This window comes from Misgurnus anguillicaudatus, chromosome 24 (genome assembly GCF_027580225.2).
Source record: "Misgurnus anguillicaudatus chromosome 24, ASM2758022v2, whole genome shotgun sequence".
NCBI classification, from domain to species: Eukaryota; Metazoa; Chordata; class Actinopteri; order Cypriniformes; family Cobitidae; genus Misgurnus; species Misgurnus anguillicaudatus.
In genome coordinates this window covers 26,438,269-26,457,449 of record NC_073360.2, presented here as the reverse complement: position 1 = coordinate 26,457,449, position 19,181 = coordinate 26,438,269, and the positions used below count along the sequence as shown (strand labels likewise).

Below are 19,181 nucleotides of genomic sequence, written 5' to 3'. Positions count from 1 at the left end.
CCCGGCCATGCAGAGTCTGTTTTTGCTGGATCCGAGTGCCTGCACTGTGATGACCTGCTGATGTGAGAGTGATGTGATGTTTTGCACTGCCCTGTTGACGCCGCCGAGCCACTGGTATTGGTACTGCTAATTAAAGAAGGTGAGCTTGTGCCATCGCCTTGCCACAAGTCTCCGCCCCCTTGCTTGCCAGTGCAGTTCACTGCTGAGAACTTAGGAGCTTTGAAGTTCATTTCCTACTGGGCTGCAGAAGAGAATGACAAATCAATGTCTCGGCATAACAGGACTGGAATCAGTCCCTGGAGCACCATACAGATGCAGAGAACCCAGTGTTTTTCTATGACGAGCTAGTCCATATCCTGTCTATAAGCGTGGAGGAGTCCTGGCTCCTTTACTCATGCTGCCAAGAGCCCTGTTTCTGTCTGACCTGCATCAGGAGGTTGCTGGAGTGTGGGTGGCACCACACAAAGTCCCCACTCATGCCGGCAGCTCAAAGCTACTTTCTAAAGTCAACGAGGCAGAAGCCCCGGGTTATATACATTTGCCCCCTAGTAGAGGAGGCTGTACATCTCTGCCCATCATCTGCTTCACTGGCCAGTGAGACAAGCCATGCCATCAGCCCGTATTTGGCTGATAAGGATTATACCGCCTCCGGAAAAGCCCTGTCAGCAAAGCACACTATGGCAGTGCTACAGATTTTCCAGGCCCAGACACTTCAGAGCTTGGAAGAGGGCAACAATGTTAAGTGCCTTTAATGACCTTAGAGCGGCTATGGACTTCACACCCAAGGCTACTAAGAAGACGGCACAGGTAATTGAGAGAACCATGTTTTTTTGGTGGTGCTTCACCGCCACCTTTGACTCAACCTAAACAACCTCAAAGAGATGAATAGGAAGATGCTTCTCAGCGGATCCTGTTTCCTCTTCAGGGTCTCTTCGGTGGAGACAATCACACAACTGAAGTGTAGAAGAACTCTAAGGTGATGAGACACTTCTTGCCTCTTCTCTCCCCCTCCCCTTTCGCTGGCTGGCAAAGCAGACACCAGCAGTGACAACACCCCTTGCACCCAAACTTCTCACTTCCTTGCAACAATCTGCCTTGATGCCAGATTGTAAGCTCTCCACTTTTTCCTGTGCCCATAACTCATGCACTGCAGAGTGGCATGGTAAAAAAGACAAGTGTGGTCCCCGCACTGGCGATCAGGAAGATGGCAATGGGTAACAGGTGGGGGCAATGATGTGGCGATTGCTGACTGGGCGGTTCACACGCTGAAATGAGTATAAAGGAAGCGTGTAAGATACAGGAAGTATGTTGTTGTGGTTGGAAGGAAATACTGTGGGTGAGGCTGTGCATAGGCTGTTACAGAGACAGGGCGAACAGGCAGAAGCATTTGAAGAGGACTCGCTGATGGAACAAAGCATTTGGAGACGTAACAACGGATCAGTTTTGAAGAAAACAAAGTTTAAAGAGTTATGTGCTTACCCGTGTGTATGTTCCATTGAAGACGGAGAACAAAGCCAATCTCACAAAGGAAATTGGACAGTATTGTTTGACAATTGGAGAACTGTCGGAAGAAGGAGAGAGAGTTAAGGAGTAAGGAAGACCAACGCTTCGGAAACTGTGATTACAGCGGGTTGTTTGCTTGCATTGGGACATCAGGAAGTGGAGATTAATTCTGTGTGTGGAGATTGTGCATTGTTTTAATGGCCCCACCGTGGAGAACGAAGCCGGTGGGCGCGCCAGAGGACAAAATGGCAACGCACATCATCATGTGGATTACTTGAAGCAACAACAGCATCAGTATCAGTCTGACCGCACGATACAGTGTTGCGGTCCCATCTATCTCCCTTTCCCGGGACGACACCAGCCATGCTCGGCCCAATGAGTAGAAGTGGAAGCTGGTAAAGACTGCCCTTCCTAGCCCTTGAACAAGCCAAGGTGATGTATGGTTTTTCTTGTGCAATACCTAGCTGTGAAGTTGAAGAACCCAGACGTAGTGATTGAGATAATCCACTGCCTGTAGTAAAGCTAAGAGTCATACTTACCCTGAGACCCCTGTAAAGCCCAGAACAGCACGCCCAGTGAGATACTGAGAGTTATCTGAACTGAGCTAAAGCTATACTTACCCCGAAAGTCCTGTAAAGCCCAGAACAGCACGCCCAGTGAGACCCTGAGAGTTAACTGAACCGAGCTAAAGCTATACTTACCCCAAATAAGCCCAGAACAGCACGCCCAGTGAGACCCTGAGAGTTATCTGAACCGAGCTAAAGCTATACTTACCCCGAAAGTCCTGTAAAGCCCAGAACAGCATGCCCACCGAGACACTGACAGTTATCTGAACCGAGCTAAAGCTATACTTACCCCAAAAGTCCTGTAAAGCCCAGAAAAGCATGCCCAGCGAGACACTGAGAGTTATCTGAACCGAGCTAAAGCTATACTTACCCCGAAAGTCCTGTTAAGCCCAAAACAGCACGCCCAGTGAGATGCTGGGAGTTATCTGAACCGAGCCAAAGCTATTCCTACCTTGAGAGTCATGTAAAGCCCAGAACAGCATGTCCCAGCGAGGTACCGAGTGTCCCTTGAACCAAGTTGAAAGTTACTTACCTTGTTCTTTGCCGTGACTTTAGGAGCTCTGCACAACAAGCTGTGAGGACCTCGGGTCCACGGACGGAGGAGAGTTGTCCAAGAAGCCTGTGGAGAGAGGAGACAGAAGGAGCAAGTTACTTCCAAGGGGGAAACGATACTTACCTTACCTTTTACTTGCATTCACAGGAGTTCTGCTGCAGCGTGTGGTGTCCACCTCCAGCCTCCGGAGAAGCAGGCATTGGCCAAACGCCCTGTAGAGAAGAGGGGAGAGACAAGTCATTTCTAGCTCCATAATGTGTAGGACATTGAGACTAGGATACTGGGAGAAAAAATCCCCAGCTTGCTTAGCATTGAATCGATTCATCTGAGTAAATGTGTTTTTTAAAAGTGTTTAAAGTATTTTCTGCAATTAAATCAACATGATAACATTGACAGGTGATGTACAGCTTGTGTCAACTACAAACTGTTTATGCAACTTGATTAAAGCATTTTGTATTACATCATTGTGTTCCCTAAAAGCTCTCGCTGGGGTCGTATAAATGGATATATATTTGGATTCCGTGACAAACATATCCAGTAATCTTTGCTATGAGAATTAAAGCTATTATTCACAGCTGAGTCATTTAAAGAAACTCACGGTCAAACTGTCACTGGTCACTCAGGCTTTCTTTAGATTTATGTTTAGTTTATCTGTACAGGTTTGTGTTTCAAATATTATGAAGTTTATATTCTAATCTACATGGAGGTATATTTCTAAAATTTGACAATTGTTTGTGTGAAATACATTTTTATACATTTCTTTCTGTACATTTAAAAGTATTCTTGTAATTTCTATTATTATCCCTGGCAGAAGATCAAACTCAAAGTTACTATGAATGCCAATGATACCAGTTTATTCCATGTGAATGTCTCAATTGTGCATCCTGAATACTTTTATATCGCTGGACTTACGGGTGTACCATACAGCCGCTATTATTATATTTTCTTATTTTGCACTTACATTATTGCTGTAATTGGGAACTGTACAGTTCTTCTCATTATAGCCTTTGACAGAAGTCTGCACAGCCCAAAGTACATTGGTGTGTTTAATTTGGCTTTGGCTGACTTTGGTGAAACTAATGCTTTGATTCCTAACATGATGAGAACGTTTGTTTTTGAGTCACAGTACATCTCCTATAATGCTTGTTTGGCAAATATGTTTTTTGTTTTCTTCTTTAATACAACACAAAGTTTTACACTTGTTATTCTGGCATATGATCGGTTTGTTGCAATTTGCCTGCCACTCAGATATCACAATATTGTGACTAATACTGTCATGTCTTTAATATGTTCAGCAGTATGGGCATTTAATTCTTTTCTGATGGCCCTGACTGTGTATTTTATCAGCCGACTTTCAATGTGTAAATCTAATGTAATACAAAGTTTTTTTTGTGATCATGGACCAGTGTATAGGTTGGCATGTAATGACAATAGCATTAATATTTTTATAGCAAACATTAACATAGGTTTATACCTTATAGCACCATTGACGCTTATTGTGCTATCATATCTAGGCATTTTTCTTGCCTTAAGTAAAATCACAACTTGGGAAGGACGTTTGAAAGCTTTGAAGACCTGTGTTTCTCACCTGCTGTTGGTGGGGTCACTATTTCTTCCCATTATTTGCATTTATCTAATTGTATCAGTAACTTATCTCTCCCCCAATGCAAGAATAATCAGCGTATCTCTGGCATATGCCACTCCGCCAATGTTAAATCCCATTATTTATGTTTTAAACACAGCTGAAATAAAACTTTTAATTCGAAAAGTGTTTCAAAACAGGTCCGTACCAATTTAAGGGATTTCAAATACTGTAATTCAGTCAAACTTGTAAATGTACTTTTTTCTTTTATGAACTTTTAATAGTACATGTTTTAGCAGTTTTGTTTTAAAACAGAATGAATAGATACAGCTATGTAATGAATTAATGTAATTAAATGTTGTACTGGCATTTAGGGCTGGGATGTAATACGTCCTATTTGCATACACATTGTTTTATTTATGTTTTCTTTTTTCTTCATTGTAAGAGTTATCAGCACATCTCTTTTATCTGTTGTTTTTAAAATTACTGTGCTGTTTTTTATTGTATATATATTTATATATATATATATAATGTATATTACAGCAGATGTCCTTAACACGCTGCATTTTATGTATGTCTAGCAGTAAGTCTAGTTTGTGTTATCTATTATCTTTACTAGCATAGTCAGTGTAGTAAACTAAAAACATTACATAGTCAATTTCACTGCAACTGCAACAACGCATCCAGACAGTATTTTAAGTTATGGACCTCAGTTAAGAGTTTCCCCAGTTTCATCTGCTATTTAAACTTCACAAACACTTTAAATTTGAAAAGATTTGATTTGCTGTCAATATTATATCATTCATCTGTTGGAGTAAAATTGCCACGAAAGTGATAAAATTCTTGTAGTTTTATTGTCATAGCTGTGTTGTGAACTTTTTATTCACTTTCAGTTTAAACAATTTTGAAAATTGTATTTTTTAAAGTTAACGTTATTCAATTCAATATATAGCACTTTTCACAAGTGTTAATTGTTGCAAAGCAGCTTTAAATGAGAAGATGTAGAGGAGAACGGCCCTTTACTCTTGTTGTTTTGGTGTATGATTGGTTTGTTACCACTAAATATACCATTGTGGCAAATAGTGTCATGTCTTGAGTTTTCTCAAAAAACATATAAAATACATCTGCAATTGAATACATTTCTTCAGAGCAATTTATTAAAAAGTATCATAACACACTGAGTAAACAAGCAACTAACAGTTACATTAACATTGGTGCTCTTATTACATGTACAGGACACTGAATGTGTGTGCTGATGTTGATTAAACTGTTATTAAATTAACAAAAACATATACTTCACAAAACTCTATACTGTACACATTAAACAAACACATCATTTCAGAAACTGGACAACTGTCTGAGGTGTTTCCCTGTCCCGAGATAAACTCACATGACATATGGATCATGGCCTTCTTGATTTAACACCTATTTTTGTTTTTGCAATTGTGCCAGAAATACTTTTCTCACCTCATCTGTTCTTAAACAATAAATAAATGGGTTAATCATTGGTGGCAAGAGGCTATACATCATTATAATGACCAATCGCAGTTCAGTACTGAACTTTATGTTAATATAGCTAGACAAATAATTAAAACATCTGGGTAAGAAAAACAGAGCAATAATGATGAGCTGAGAAATGCAGGTGGACAAAGTCTTCAATCTTTTTTGAGTGCTCGATATATACGCAGAACGGCCACAATGATAGCACAGTAAGAGAAAACAATAATAGCAAGTGAACCCAGCAGCACTTTCATTGCATTAAAAAAGCAGGATAACTATACCCCTCACTGTCAGCGCACGCCAGTGTTGTAATGGCAACTTGGGCATAGCAACAATGTACAATAGTGTTTCCTGCACAGTAAGGAAGCGGGTAATCTCTTATGATTATCATCAGTGGGTCCAGCAGACCCAAAATCCAAGAGCAAAGATCAGAATGAAAACATTTCTGTTCATCATAATGCTGTGATATCAAAGTGGGAAACATATGGCTGCATAGCGATCTACCAACTCTTTGTCTGTTACGGTGGTCAGCAGAGAGGGAAAGCTGTCACCAAGCAGAGGATGTCTCACTGGATAGTAGACACTATAGCCGTTATTTATGAACTGCAGGGCACTACCTGTCCATTTAATTTAAAAGCACACTCTACTAGGAGTGTTGCTTCATCTTGCTCGCTCACTTATCGTGGTTGCTCGCTAACAGACATCTGCAGAGCTGCTGGTTGGGCGACACCTAACAAGTTTACTAGATTCCATAGTGTTTGTGTAGATCCAGTCTCCTCTCATGTTCTTATTTGGTAGAACACTGAGCGCAAGCTCGCATGTCGGCTGGCAGCCCTATATTGACGCTACACCATAGTCCCAGTATGAAAGGCTGTTTGGTCAAAAAGCCTGAAAGTTCTTTTTTGACCTCCCTCCACTGTCTTGATGTTGCGGAGCATCGGCTGTCAGCCTCTCACTAGCTGCATTCTCTGTGTAATCCTATGTGTTTGGCTCGGGACTCCACATTGCGTCCCCTACGCGGGGTTCTTTTTGAAGTATTTTCCATGGGATTAATCCTATACTTTGTCCCTCAGCAGAGCCCGCTCCGTCTCCCCAGTATCTCTTTTTACCGTCTGTTTATGTCAACCCATTGGTTGTTCATATCATGTACCACCTGTTTACCCCTCCAGAGGCTGGCTTCCGCAAAGCTCCTAGCTCCGCTCAGTCAGGTCACTTCTCAGTTCGCTGGTTTACTCTTGTGCATTAAGGAACATGTAGTGACCGGCCTCCTATGGGAAACCCTTTTTTTCCGTCTACTTAGTGTATTTGGAAGGTTTACACAGGCACTGGTAGGGTCAGCTTCAGTGGCGCTTTGGTAAAGACTTCCAATTCGTCGGTTTCGGTTACGTATGTAACCCTCATTCCTGAAGGAAGAGAACATAAACGTCACGTCCTGTCGCCACAGTTTGCTGTTCCATTGCTGAGTCCGGCCAGGCAGTGATGATGCAGTGAATTCATTGGTGTTTTAGTAGTTTCTCGAAGTTCTACAAGTTCCCAATTCGTCGGTCACGACGTGATGTCTCTGTTCCCTTCCTTCAGGGAACGAGGGTTACATATGTCACAAGGTGACGATCTTTTTTTTACTTTGAGGCGGAACCAAAATTATGGAAGTTTGGTTCCGCCCGGAAGCGTTTTCGCCCGGACCGGAAAAAACGAACACCGGACTTCCGGTAAGCGCCGCGGGCGGAAAAATCGCCGAATTGGATGCACCTGGGCCTGGTTATGAAGAGCGGTTGGTGATTGGAGGACACGTTAAACAGGGCAGTACTTAAGACAAAGTTTAATCACAGTTTGGGGTTGTTGTTTGGTGTGTTGAAGCGCTGTGTTGTGCCCGTTTGGCGTGTTGCTGGTGGTTGTCTGGACTCTCTCTCCCACAGGCTGAAGTTGTATGGTGGCAAAGATATTCGTGGACCAGGAAAGGGAAACGGAAAGGAATACATTTTAAACTGAGACAAAGTGAAACGGAACTGAGACGGGCTTCGATGTGAGTACTCAGATTATATTGGAAACGCATTGCTATTTATCTGCCTTTGTGATAGATACCTCCAGGAGAAGGAGGGCGGCCCTACCCCTAAACTAGCGCGGTGGGTGAGTCGAAGGAATTCATACTGAAGCAGTCACAACGACGATACTACCAACTAGGCTGTATATTTCATCGCCAGATCCAACCTAAGCGAAGTGGGGGAAGACGGGTGTCCTTTGTGTTCACTAGAGAGTGGTGGGTGAGTCCTTGTGCTGTGGAAACCTTCATTTTGACATGGTGCTGTATATTGCTGTGGATTGCTGTGCATTATTGTGTGTCTTGTCAGATAAACCCCTGCCTTCATACACGTCGTCGAGGGAGGACGAAGAGGCTGTCGGCCCTTATCTACTTCAGTATAGCATATGTTGTGAGTGTGCTCCAGGTCTAAGGAAATAGTACGGTGATTCGGAACGATTTTTCCCCCGTCTAGACATTGGGTAAAATTGGAGAGTGGCGGCGAAGAATAGAAGGATTAGCAGATGTGTGAGTACGATCAGAGGCTGTCATTGTGGATGTGTTAAACTGTATAGAAATTGCTGTTGTAGAGTGAGAGGTGTAGGAACTTCCCCGTCCCGAGGTCTCTACAAAGGGGCGCCCCTGTCCAGTGTTCGATCACCTAACGGTAGCGAGGAGAGGGAAGCGCTCGGCCTGGTGAGACGGTGTGACGTCCACCCCTCTGTAACCATCGAGCCAGTCGAGAGGGTTCGCCCCCGACGCCACGTAGGAACTGCTTGTCCCAGCCGACATATCGCAAACATTTGACGTAAGCCTGCCACATTGCTAGAAGTCATATCTACTAACCTCTTTGAGCCCGTTCATCGACAGATACGGAGGACACATTGTTCTCCGGTCGTCACGGAGTGAGCGCCCACGAGTGAAACCTGTACTTACGGTACGCTGTGTCCCGCAGAAGAGGTGAGAGCCATATGAATCCAATTAACTGCACCTTTGTGTCCTAGTCACCACCTGTGGAGAAAGAAAGAGAGAGAGTGAACAACACGAGAAGAAACGAGTGAAACTTGTACTTACGGTACGCTGTGTCCCGTAGAAGAGGTGAGAGCCATACGAATCGAATTAACTGCACCTTTGTGTCCTAGTCACCACCTGTGGAGAAGGAAAGAGAGAGAGAGAGTGAACAACATGAGAAGAAACGAGTGGAACCTGTACTTACGGTACGCTGTGTCCCGCAGAAGAGGTGAGAGCCATACGAATCGAATTAACTGCACCCTTGTGTCCTAGTCACCACCTGTGGAGAAGGAAAGAGAGAGAGTGAACAACACGAGAAGAAACGAGTGAAACTTGTACTTACGGTACGCTGTGTCCCGCAGAAGAGGTGAGAGCCATACGAATCGAATTAGCTGCACCTTTGTGTCCTAGTCACCACCTGTGGAGAAGGAAAGAGAGAGAGTGAACAACATGAGAAGAAACGAGTGGAACCTGTACTTACGGTACGCTGTGTCCCGCAGAAGAGGTGAGAGCCATACGAATCGAATTAACTGCACCCTTGTGTCCTAGTCACCACCTGTGGAGAAGGAAAGAGAGAGAGTGAACAACACGAGAAGAAACGAGTGAAACTTGTACTTACGGTACGCTGTGTCCCGCAGAAGAGGTGAGAGCCATACGAATCGAATTAACTGCACCCTTGTGTCCTAGTCACCACCTGTGGAGAAGGAAGGAGAGAGAGTGAACAACACGAGAAGAAACGAGTGAAACTTGTACTTACAGTACGCTGTGTTCCGCAGAAGAGGTGAGAGCCATACGAATCGAATTAACTGCACCTTTGTGTCCTAGTCACCACCTGTGGAGAAGGAAAGAGAGAGAGAGTGAACAACACGAGAAGAAACGAGTGAAACTTGTACTTACGATACGCTGTGTCCCGCAGAAAAGGTGAGAGCCAGAGGAATCGAATTAACTGCACCTTTGTGTCCCAGTCATCACCTGTGGAGAAATAGAAAGGAAAAGTGAGCGGCACGTCCAGAACTGTGCGAGAACAAGGGAGAAGGCTCCACGAAGTAAGCAAGGTGCTCAAACAGGACGTTACTTTTAACACTCACACTGCTTTTATTTCTGCCTCCAGGAAGGAGAAGGAGGGCGCCACGGATAGCAGAGACCAGGCAGGAGCCTGAGTCTCACATCCCAGCCCACAGGGCTTTGGACCCCCTCCCCGTTGCCTCCCTTCCTCCTTGTCACCCTCTTGGCCGTGGTCTACCTGGAGGGCAGAGCCAGATACTAGTTTTAATTTCCCTTCCCCATTTCCCCACGACATTTTAAATATTTAAACAAATAAATAAAGATTGTTTTTATACTTACCTGTCCTCGTTGTTGTCTGGTCATTGGGTTGGTTTTGGGGACCTCCTCGAGGTGGAAGTTGAGAAAGGGCGTGGCTTTAGCCATTAGCAGCCAGCCCCTGGGTGTGACACATACATAACCAAGACGTTTCTAAAAACAAGAGTTTATAAAGATGTGTACTGTAAATCTATAAAAAGTATTGACTTTTGTTCATTTTCTGGTTGCTTTCCATACATTATTATACTGTATGTTTTTTAACATTTGAATGTATTCTTTCTGAAAGAGCTTTATAACAATACCATGAAACAGCAGAATGATTAGCCTTACATGCCTACTAGAGCACATCCAACTGTGTACTGTAAGTAGGGCCAGATTAACACTTTGTTATACCCTGGGCAACAATATTCAAACATATCTACATCTTGAATGTAGATATACAAATGAACACAGAGAAAGGAAGTTTAACACATTCAGGCAGAGGCATTTGGGGGATTTATTGAGCGGATGAAGCGATTGAAGACCAACAATCAAAGCAGGTTTGAAGCGAGTGAAGTTGAAAAAGAGACTTACCAATTATAATAATAATTAAAGCTGCAAGCAGCATTTACCGGGTTTCGAGCATTAAAACATGTCAAATACGTCAGACATCGTTGACCAAGCTGATCCAGCATCCACAAAAACAAAAGAGGTGGTCAGAAACGGTTCATACAGACTATGTATGCTTAAACACACGTGCACCTATAGGACAAACATGTCACGTCCTTAATGTGAAGTCATTCGCAGCTACCAGACACACGTGTTCTAAGTTGTCAGCAAAAAAGGTGTTATCATTCAGTGAAAGTGGTGCTTGCAGTGGCAAAACTTGGGTCACAAAATGTTAAAATAGTGTTAATGAGTCAAAAGAGCCGAACCCCATGTCTCTACGATGTTCTGATACAGAGATACAGCTCTTGTAAATGGTTGCTAGGGTATTCTCATCGGTTGCTAGGGAGTGAATTGTAATCCACCAATGATTATACTCAAAGCCATGAAAGACATAATCCATGATGACTCATGATTTTAGATGTAATTTTGCAGTATTTTTAAGTTAAAAAAACAAATAACCACTAGGTGGCGCTATGACAGACTCGTGCATGCAACCTCAGGTCATGACTGTGTTACTTGTAGCTAGAATCACGGCTATTCACTTTAGTTTAGTACAGTTGTCACCAGTTAACAGTTGTATGACCATTGGGCTTACTCAATGTCAAAGGTTTTGTTCAATTATGAGGCCAACTAGTGGTGTAGGCATACCATTTTTTTTGTATTGCCTCAGACTCTGCTCAGACATCAGCGTATCAAATTTGGTGAAAAAATGTCATTTCGTTGCAGAGTTATAAGCATTTATATCTAAAAAACCCAAAAAATGAAAGTAATTTTTCGTTTTTTGCAATTTTCGGCCATTTCTGATGGAAATTTTAACATAACACCAATAGAACTTTTTGTTCAGAAGGTAAAGTTAATTTCTTCGTATGGTTGTTTCGAGTCGATCAGAATAACCCTCGCGGAGTTATTCGCGCATGTTTTTTAAGCGCTATTTTGCTGCGCAGGGCTAACCGTAAGGCGAAACCTGGCATGTTTGGTATCGTTGGACTCGGCAACAATTCAAAACTCTTAGTAAAAAAGTCCCATGAAAATACGTCAAACTTAGCCTAAGTTATAAGCATTTAAATGATTCGTCTGACCACTAGGTGGCGCGGTGACGAAACGAGGCACGCAACCTCAGGCCATGACTCTCATCACAAATACCAAGTGTCGTGTTGATACTTCATTTCTGTCCCCAGTTATAGCCAAAAAAGTCCAATTGGCTGCACACACTTCAGACGTTTGGGCGTGGCATGTCGACCGTGAGTCGAAAGTTCAACTTTTTTTTAATAATTATTGATATTCGAACTCCAAGGAACATTTTAGCACTGGAACGATTCCGATCGAGCGAAAAACCTAGGACTAGTTCGTTTTTATTTTTTTCGACAAAATCGGAAATAGCGGAAAAAATTTAATGACGGAAATGAAATCGGAGATATACATTTTTTAAGTTTGGAGCCAGGGATTACAATGATACCATACACTTGAGTGTCTGATGTCCAGTTTAGGAGTTATGAGGCCCAACGCGTCGAGCATTGCTATAGCGCCACCTATGGGCCGATTTGGCTGATTCACTGTATCTGAGTAGCCTGCTAATATACAACCAGTTGACCAAGTGGCAAGTTTCTACGACTTACGGTTTGGGCTGGGCGACGCGTTTTAAGGCGGAAAAATAATAATAATAATAAAACAGACAAATACAATAGGTTTTCAGCACTTCGTGCTCGAAACCCTAATTAGTTACATTTATATAGCACTTTTCTCAGTACTCAAAGCACTTTACATATGAATGGGGGAATCTCCTCAACCACCACCAATGTGCAGCATCCACCTGGATGATGCGACGGCAGCCATATTGCACCAGAAGGCCCACCACACCCCAGCTTATTAGTGGTATCATTGGCATTAGAATAACATCCTGGGATTTTTAACGACCACAGAGAGTCAGGACCTCGGTTTAACGTCTCATCCGAAAGACGGTGCTTTTTGACAGTATAGTGTCCCCATCACTATACTGGGGTGTTAGGACCCACACAGACCACAGGGTGAGCACCCCCTACTGGTCTTACTAACACCTCTACCAGCAGCAACCTGGATTTCCCAGGTGGTCTCCCATCCAAGTACTGACCAGGCTCAACCCTGCTTAGCTTAAGTGGGCAAGCTGTCTTGGGCTACAGGGTGATATGGCTGCTGGTGTGTGTGCTGTGTTAAAGGCAGAGTGGAAAGACGATCTCAGGACGGAAATGGGGTGGGTGAGTCTGTCTTTGGCGTGTGTGCACCTGAAGTCTTGCAGTGCTGTGCTGTGTCTCTCGTTGTTTGTCCTCGTCCTCTAGGTCAAGGAAGTCTCTGCTGGACGTTTATGCGAGCTGTTGTGGCGGTGATCATCATTTCACATTTCCCCACGTATATACCCAGCCCTTGTGTTCAGCCCTGTGTTGTGGACTGAGCTTAGCTGTCCGCTCCCAGATCTAGGTCAACAGCACGTACCCGGTGTGGCGGCTCTACTTGAACCCCTCACTATGACGACATTGGCCATAGTCGGCCCAACGAGCAGCAACGCCGAGTTGGTAGAACCCCCTTGCCCCTAAACAGGGTTAAGAGGTGACGTATGGGTTTTCCTGTGTATATTCACCTTAAAGCCTTGTAGAGTCCGAGCTAAAAGCTATACTTACCTCGTAAGCCCGGCAAGTCCAAAACAGACGATCCAGCGACGAAAGAGAGCACTACCTGTAACAAACTAAAAGTCATACTTACCTCGTAAGCCCTGTAAGTCACGAATAGACGATCCAGCGACGAAAGAGAGCATAACCTGTAACAAGCTAAAAGCCATACTTACCTCGTAAGCCCTATAAGTCACGAACCGATGAAAGAGAGTATTACCTGTAAGGAGCAAAGCTACACTCGCCTTGTAAACCCCACACACCCCGAACATCAAGGTTCAGTGGTACTGATCCTGAAAAAGTCCGGTCAGCCAGAGTGCAGAGTCAAATCTTTTTAGATACTCACTTTGCCACTTACCTGTTCCTCAGGAGCCTTGTGTTGTGTGTTGCATCCACCTCGAAGCTCACAGGAGGGGAGACGCCGTTCAAGTGCCCTGTAAAACGACATCAGAGGAACAAGTTACTCGTCAGCTGGACTTAACTCTTTCCCCGCCAGCGTTTTTTAAAAAAGTTGCCAGCCAGCGCCAGTGTTTTTCATGATTTTCACCAAAGTTTAACGCCTTCCAGAAAATGTTCTTCTTTAAATATATAAACATACAATATACCAAATGAAAGAACAGACCCTCTGCTTTCAAACAAAAAAAACTGTTTCATTCTACCTTTGTTGCTTCTTTTGTAATCAGCTTTTGAATATGGGTAGGTTTCTGCAAAAACACCACATTTTGAGCAAAAAACAGAGATAATTCCATTTTTGTGACTGACTTTTCATAGAGATCCCATTCAGAGCGATCTTTAAAACAGACAGTGGCATGCAGGCGCTTGCCATAGGGCAATACTTCCGGGTTTAAAAAGTTGCGGAAGGTGCGCCACCTGGTGGATATTAGCGGTATTGCGAAAAGACCAAAAATCTCGTCATATGCGTGAAAGCGTTTTCTCTTAATTGACGAGATATCAATGGCGGTGAAAGAGTTAAGGAACCAAGTCCTCACCAAGCAGCAGGTAGCCACTCTCGCCTGGCCAATCATTCATTGTGTGTTTTTATTCTGCTTTCAGAAAAAGAGAAGGGCGCCACAAGTCAACAAAACCCAAGGAGAAGGACCAAGGGTTCTCCAAGAGGATATACTTTCTGGCAGAGGGGACGTTCGCTTTTCCCCTGTGGGTATATTTACCCTTGTCGTTTGGTCCCCTCTGGCCCGGTCTCCCCCTGAAGAAGAGAAGACGTCATTTTAAGATTTCCCTTCCCCCTCCCTGAATTATTTTAATTAATTTAAATAAAGTTTGTTTTAATTATACTTACCTTTCTCATGTGTCTGGTCATGTGGGTGCTCTTGGGACCTCCTCGAGGTGGAAACTAGGAAGGGGCGTGACTCACGATATCTGTGGTCCGCTTCGACCTGTGACATGAGAACATTGACAGGTGATGTTTGTGTCAACTACAAACTGTTTATGCAAACTTCTTAAAGCATTTTTATTACATAGTGTTAATTTCGTCAGAAGAGACGAGACTGCACAGATGTCCAAAAACGCTGACTAAAACTAAATTAACATGCATTATTGTTGACGAAAAAAGACGAGACTAAAATGTTTTGCATAAAATAAAAACTAAGATAAAATCTCCCTTCATTTTCGTCTACAATCGTCTCTGCTAAAAATAGAATATTCAGCCGTTACTTTCCTTTTATACGTTTTTTACACGTAACTTTAAAAAACAAAAAACATTTTTTTTGTAAGTTTAAATAGATGCTTAAACGTACCATGTAGACGTATTTACAACATTTAAACGTAGCATTAGATTGCAGTATAATTTCCCTTTAACAATTTTAGCGATAAGTTACCACCTTAACCCTACCCCAAACCTTACACTAATCCCAAACCCTTTTTATACAAAATGTTTAAATACGTAATGTATTCTTTTTATATTATGCAACGTAATAGACAGATATGTTTTGGAACATTTTATTAACAATATAGCATTCAAAATATTTTTTTAAGCCACAGTCCAACGGAAAAAAGTTTATTAAAATCATTTAACGTTACTGTTACAAAAAGCATAAACGACAGACAAGTGTAATCACAAAAACTTTTCCGGAAATGGGAATGAAGCAAATATGTCACGTGGCACGCAAAGAGCCAATGAGCTGTTAACATCACTGCCATAAAACAATGTGTCGTAAAGCTTCTTGAGGCACGATATTGGATTCAATGTTATATTCTAACGAACGTGCGATCTGACTTTACGGTTGCTGGTGAAAACTCTGATCAAGATCGCTGGATAAAGAGCTGAATTTGGATCTGTTCCTCGCAATCGTATGGATTTTAAAGATGTGGATTACAGCAAATGAATAAAAGTAACATCTATTGTGAATTTATGTTGTATTTTGTTGTAATTATTGCCTAGTAGTAATTAGGGGTGTCCTCGACTAAGGATTTACATATTCGAATCAGAATTGTCTAATCGTTCTATAGCCGACCGATAGTCGAATCATATCATAGATTTGTCTGCATGGGTTGGGAGGATGTCAGACCAGGTACAAATGGGTAACTTTCATTTTCTTTCACAAACAGCTTTCTGATAAAGTGACCAAAACTGTCTTTCAAGTGATGACCAAAGACAAAATTGACGATGCATTTATATATATATTTTAAGGTTAAATGTATGGCAACATTTGTTTAATTTTTCCTCATAACATTTTAAAGCCACGATCTACAGAACATCACACAAAAAACATTTTGAAAACTAAACCTAAAAAAAACAACAAAGGTGATCGTGCCTGTGTGGAGCCCGAGCCAGACACGTAGGTTCGCGAGGATACAGCTAGTGAAAGGCTGACAGCCAATGCTCCGCAACAAAGGCTGCCTTGGAAACGTCTCGGTTACTACGACGTCCCGTCGTGATCGACGAATTGGGAACTCGCTTAGACCAATCTGCTTCGAGTACTACTAAAACGCCAATGAACTTGGCATTGAGATATTTGCATAATGCTGGCGCCGCCCTGCCAGGTGCTATATAAGCAGCAGGTGCAAATATGGAAATTAGGGGTGTAACGGTACGCAAAAATCACGGTTCAGGGTGTACCCCGGTTTTAAGGCCACGGTTTGGTTAATTTACGTTACAGTTAGGGAAAAAATGCCAACATTAAACTGCAGGTTGTTTATTACTATAAACTTTTTTTACAATTTGTTTACACTTGTTTTAAACACTTTTTATTAAAATATAATAAATAAAATATATATAAAATGAAAAAATAATAAATAAAATACTACTGCAAAGTTCTTTTTTTACATTATTTTATAACAGTAAGTAACTCTTTTCTTAACCTTCTCTTAAACATTTTCTACTTAAAACTTGCACTAAACTAACAAATTAAAATCCTGAATACATTTATGATCTATTAGCATACCATATTTTGCCACCAAAAATGTTTCTGTTTTGATTTATTTTTGATTGTTTAACTCACAGTATTGAATTGGCTATGTACCATCTCTGTATAAAAATAATATTACTGCTTTATGTGTAACTGCATAGCAAGCAACATGATGATATACTTAATATAAACTCATTTTGAGATTAGTGAGTTGCATACATAGCCATCTTTGATCTTTTGCACGTTTCTCCTAATCTTAGCTTGTGTAGTCAATAGTCCCTTTCACACATACAGTCTTTACTGGTAATTTACTGGTAAATTGCCGTTAACATGTCATGTGTGAACAGAACCTTTCCGGTAAATCAGTGCTCCCAATTTACCAGTAAGACAGGTTGTAAGATTACCAGTAATTTACCGGTAAGCGCTGTGTGTGAACGAAAATTATAGGATTACCGGCATTTAGAACGGACGACGTCAGACCGTGCTGACAGCTTCGGGCCAATCATAGCGTTTTAATACAGATGACGCGTTTACCCCCGCAGTGTTTACTGACGTTTCCACACACATGCTGCTTGAAAGTTGAGCACACCTGAAGTTTACGTCCACATTTCTTCACCAAAGTTGTTTAAAACAGCTTACCGCCGAATTGCCGACGTCCTTAGCATGACCTCTGTGAAGCCTAAAGTGCAAACTGTTGTTAAAAAAACGCATTTTCGGTTTGACGTCGTCTCATTCAATGTTGTTTGGTCATGAGCAACTTCGCGACTGTTTACCACAGACGTGAAAACAACAAAATATGGACGGTGGTTATGAACAACGTGGATTGTTTACAAATACAACATTGAGCTCGCCGCGTGCTACAGGTACTTCCGCTTTCTCAACGAATTTACCGGTATTTTGATACTGTATGATGTGAATGATGTCTTACTGGTAAAATAACGGAACGCCACTGCGTGTGTGAACAGCACATTTTTGTATTTACTGGTAAATTCATTCTGGTAAATTCTTGGTAATGAATTTACGGAGAGTGTGTGAAATGACCATTAATAGTGTTCAAATAGACATGTGACACTTACTTCAGGTTTGATCTTGAATTCCTGTACCCTGAGATGTCAGCTCGTTTAGTGAACATGTACTCAAGTAAATGTAACGAAGTAAATGTAATTTGTTACTACCCACCTCTGTTGACGTGAGGTGCAGATGAAAAATCTGATCACGCATTCCTTATTCTCGCTGTCACAGAAAGTTTCTCGCTCTCACGCACTTTTGAAAGAACAAAACAGCACCTTGACACGCGTTTAACATGCGCTTTTAGACACGACACGTAAACGTTTACATCAATAATCAAACGGATATACAACTAAGTAAATACAAATCTTTCTGCGGGCCGAATTGTGTTATATGTTTGACAAAAGACTTGCGCTGAACACGGAGACTTCCGCCACCTAATATGTTCGTGTGGAAATGCACGTATTATGTTCCGCACAGGTGCACACAAAAGATTGCATTTCCCCCCACGGAATAATACTCACAATGGAACCCAGTGGGATGCAATGTGGAGCCCGAGCCAAACACGTAGGTTCGCGAGGATACAGCTAGTGAAAGGCTGACAGCCAATGCTCCGCAACAAAGGCTGCCAAGGCAGCGGAGGAAGAGCAATTCAAACCATTACGCATTTTTGCTCTGATGGCCTTCCATACTGACACTGCTATAGAGCATCAGTCGGAGGCTGCAAGCCGACTTGCGAGTCTGCTCTCCGTGCCCTTCTTGGTGAGGAAAGAACACGAGAGGATACAGGCTCAATACGAACACTGTAAAATCTAATGAACGTATTAGGTGTCGCCCAACCAGCAGCTCTGCAGATGTCTGTTAGCGAGGAACCACGAGCGAGAGCCCAAGATGAGGCAACACTCCGTGTGGAGTGCGCTCTCAAATTAAAGGGGCAAGGAATACCCTGAAGATTATAAGCCAGCGCGATAGTATCAACTATCCAATGAGACATCCTCTGCTTAGTGACAGCTTTCCCTTTCTGCTGGCCACCATAACAAACAAAGAGCTGGTCTGAGGTCCTGAAGCTTTGCGTGCGGACCACGTAGAGTCGCAGTACGCGTACGGAGCACAACAAAGCCATGGTTGGGTCTGCCTCCTCCGGGGGCAGCGCTTGCAAGATCACCGCCTGATCTCTGAAAGGAGTGGTGGGAACTTTGGGCACGTAGCCTGGAATGGGTCTCAATGTTACGCTCGAGACAGCAGGACCAAACTGAAGGCACGAATCGTCAACAGAGAATGCATGTAAATCCCCTACTCTCTTCACGGAGGCCAATGCTAGCAGGGTCAAAGCTTTCATTGATAAAAGCTTCAGACTCGCAGACTGCAAAGGCTCAAACGGAGGTCCCTTTCAACACCATGGACAGATCCCAGGGAGGAATAGAAGAAGGGTACAAGGGGTTTAGCCTACGAGCGCCTCTTAGAAATCT

At 42.7% G+C, this 19,181-nt stretch overlaps 1 protein-coding gene and 1 pseudogene across 1 annotated transcript; one reads left to right on the top strand and one right to left on the bottom strand.

Annotated features, from left to right (window-relative positions):
- The first annotated feature begins 3,454 nt into the window (after positions 1-3,454).
- On the top strand, positions 3,455-4,420 carry LOC129437353 (olfactory receptor 1M1-like). The gene has a single exon (XM_055195489.2). It carries the CDS (start codon positions 3,455-3,457, stop codon positions 4,418-4,420), a length of 966 nt encoding a protein of 321 aa, XP_055051464.2.
- An 8,337-nt stretch (positions 4,421-12,757) lies between these two features.
- LOC141361776 (5S ribosomal RNA) lies at positions 12,758-12,874 on the bottom strand (annotated as a pseudogene).
- Between the last annotated feature and the right edge of the window lie 6,307 nt (positions 12,875-19,181).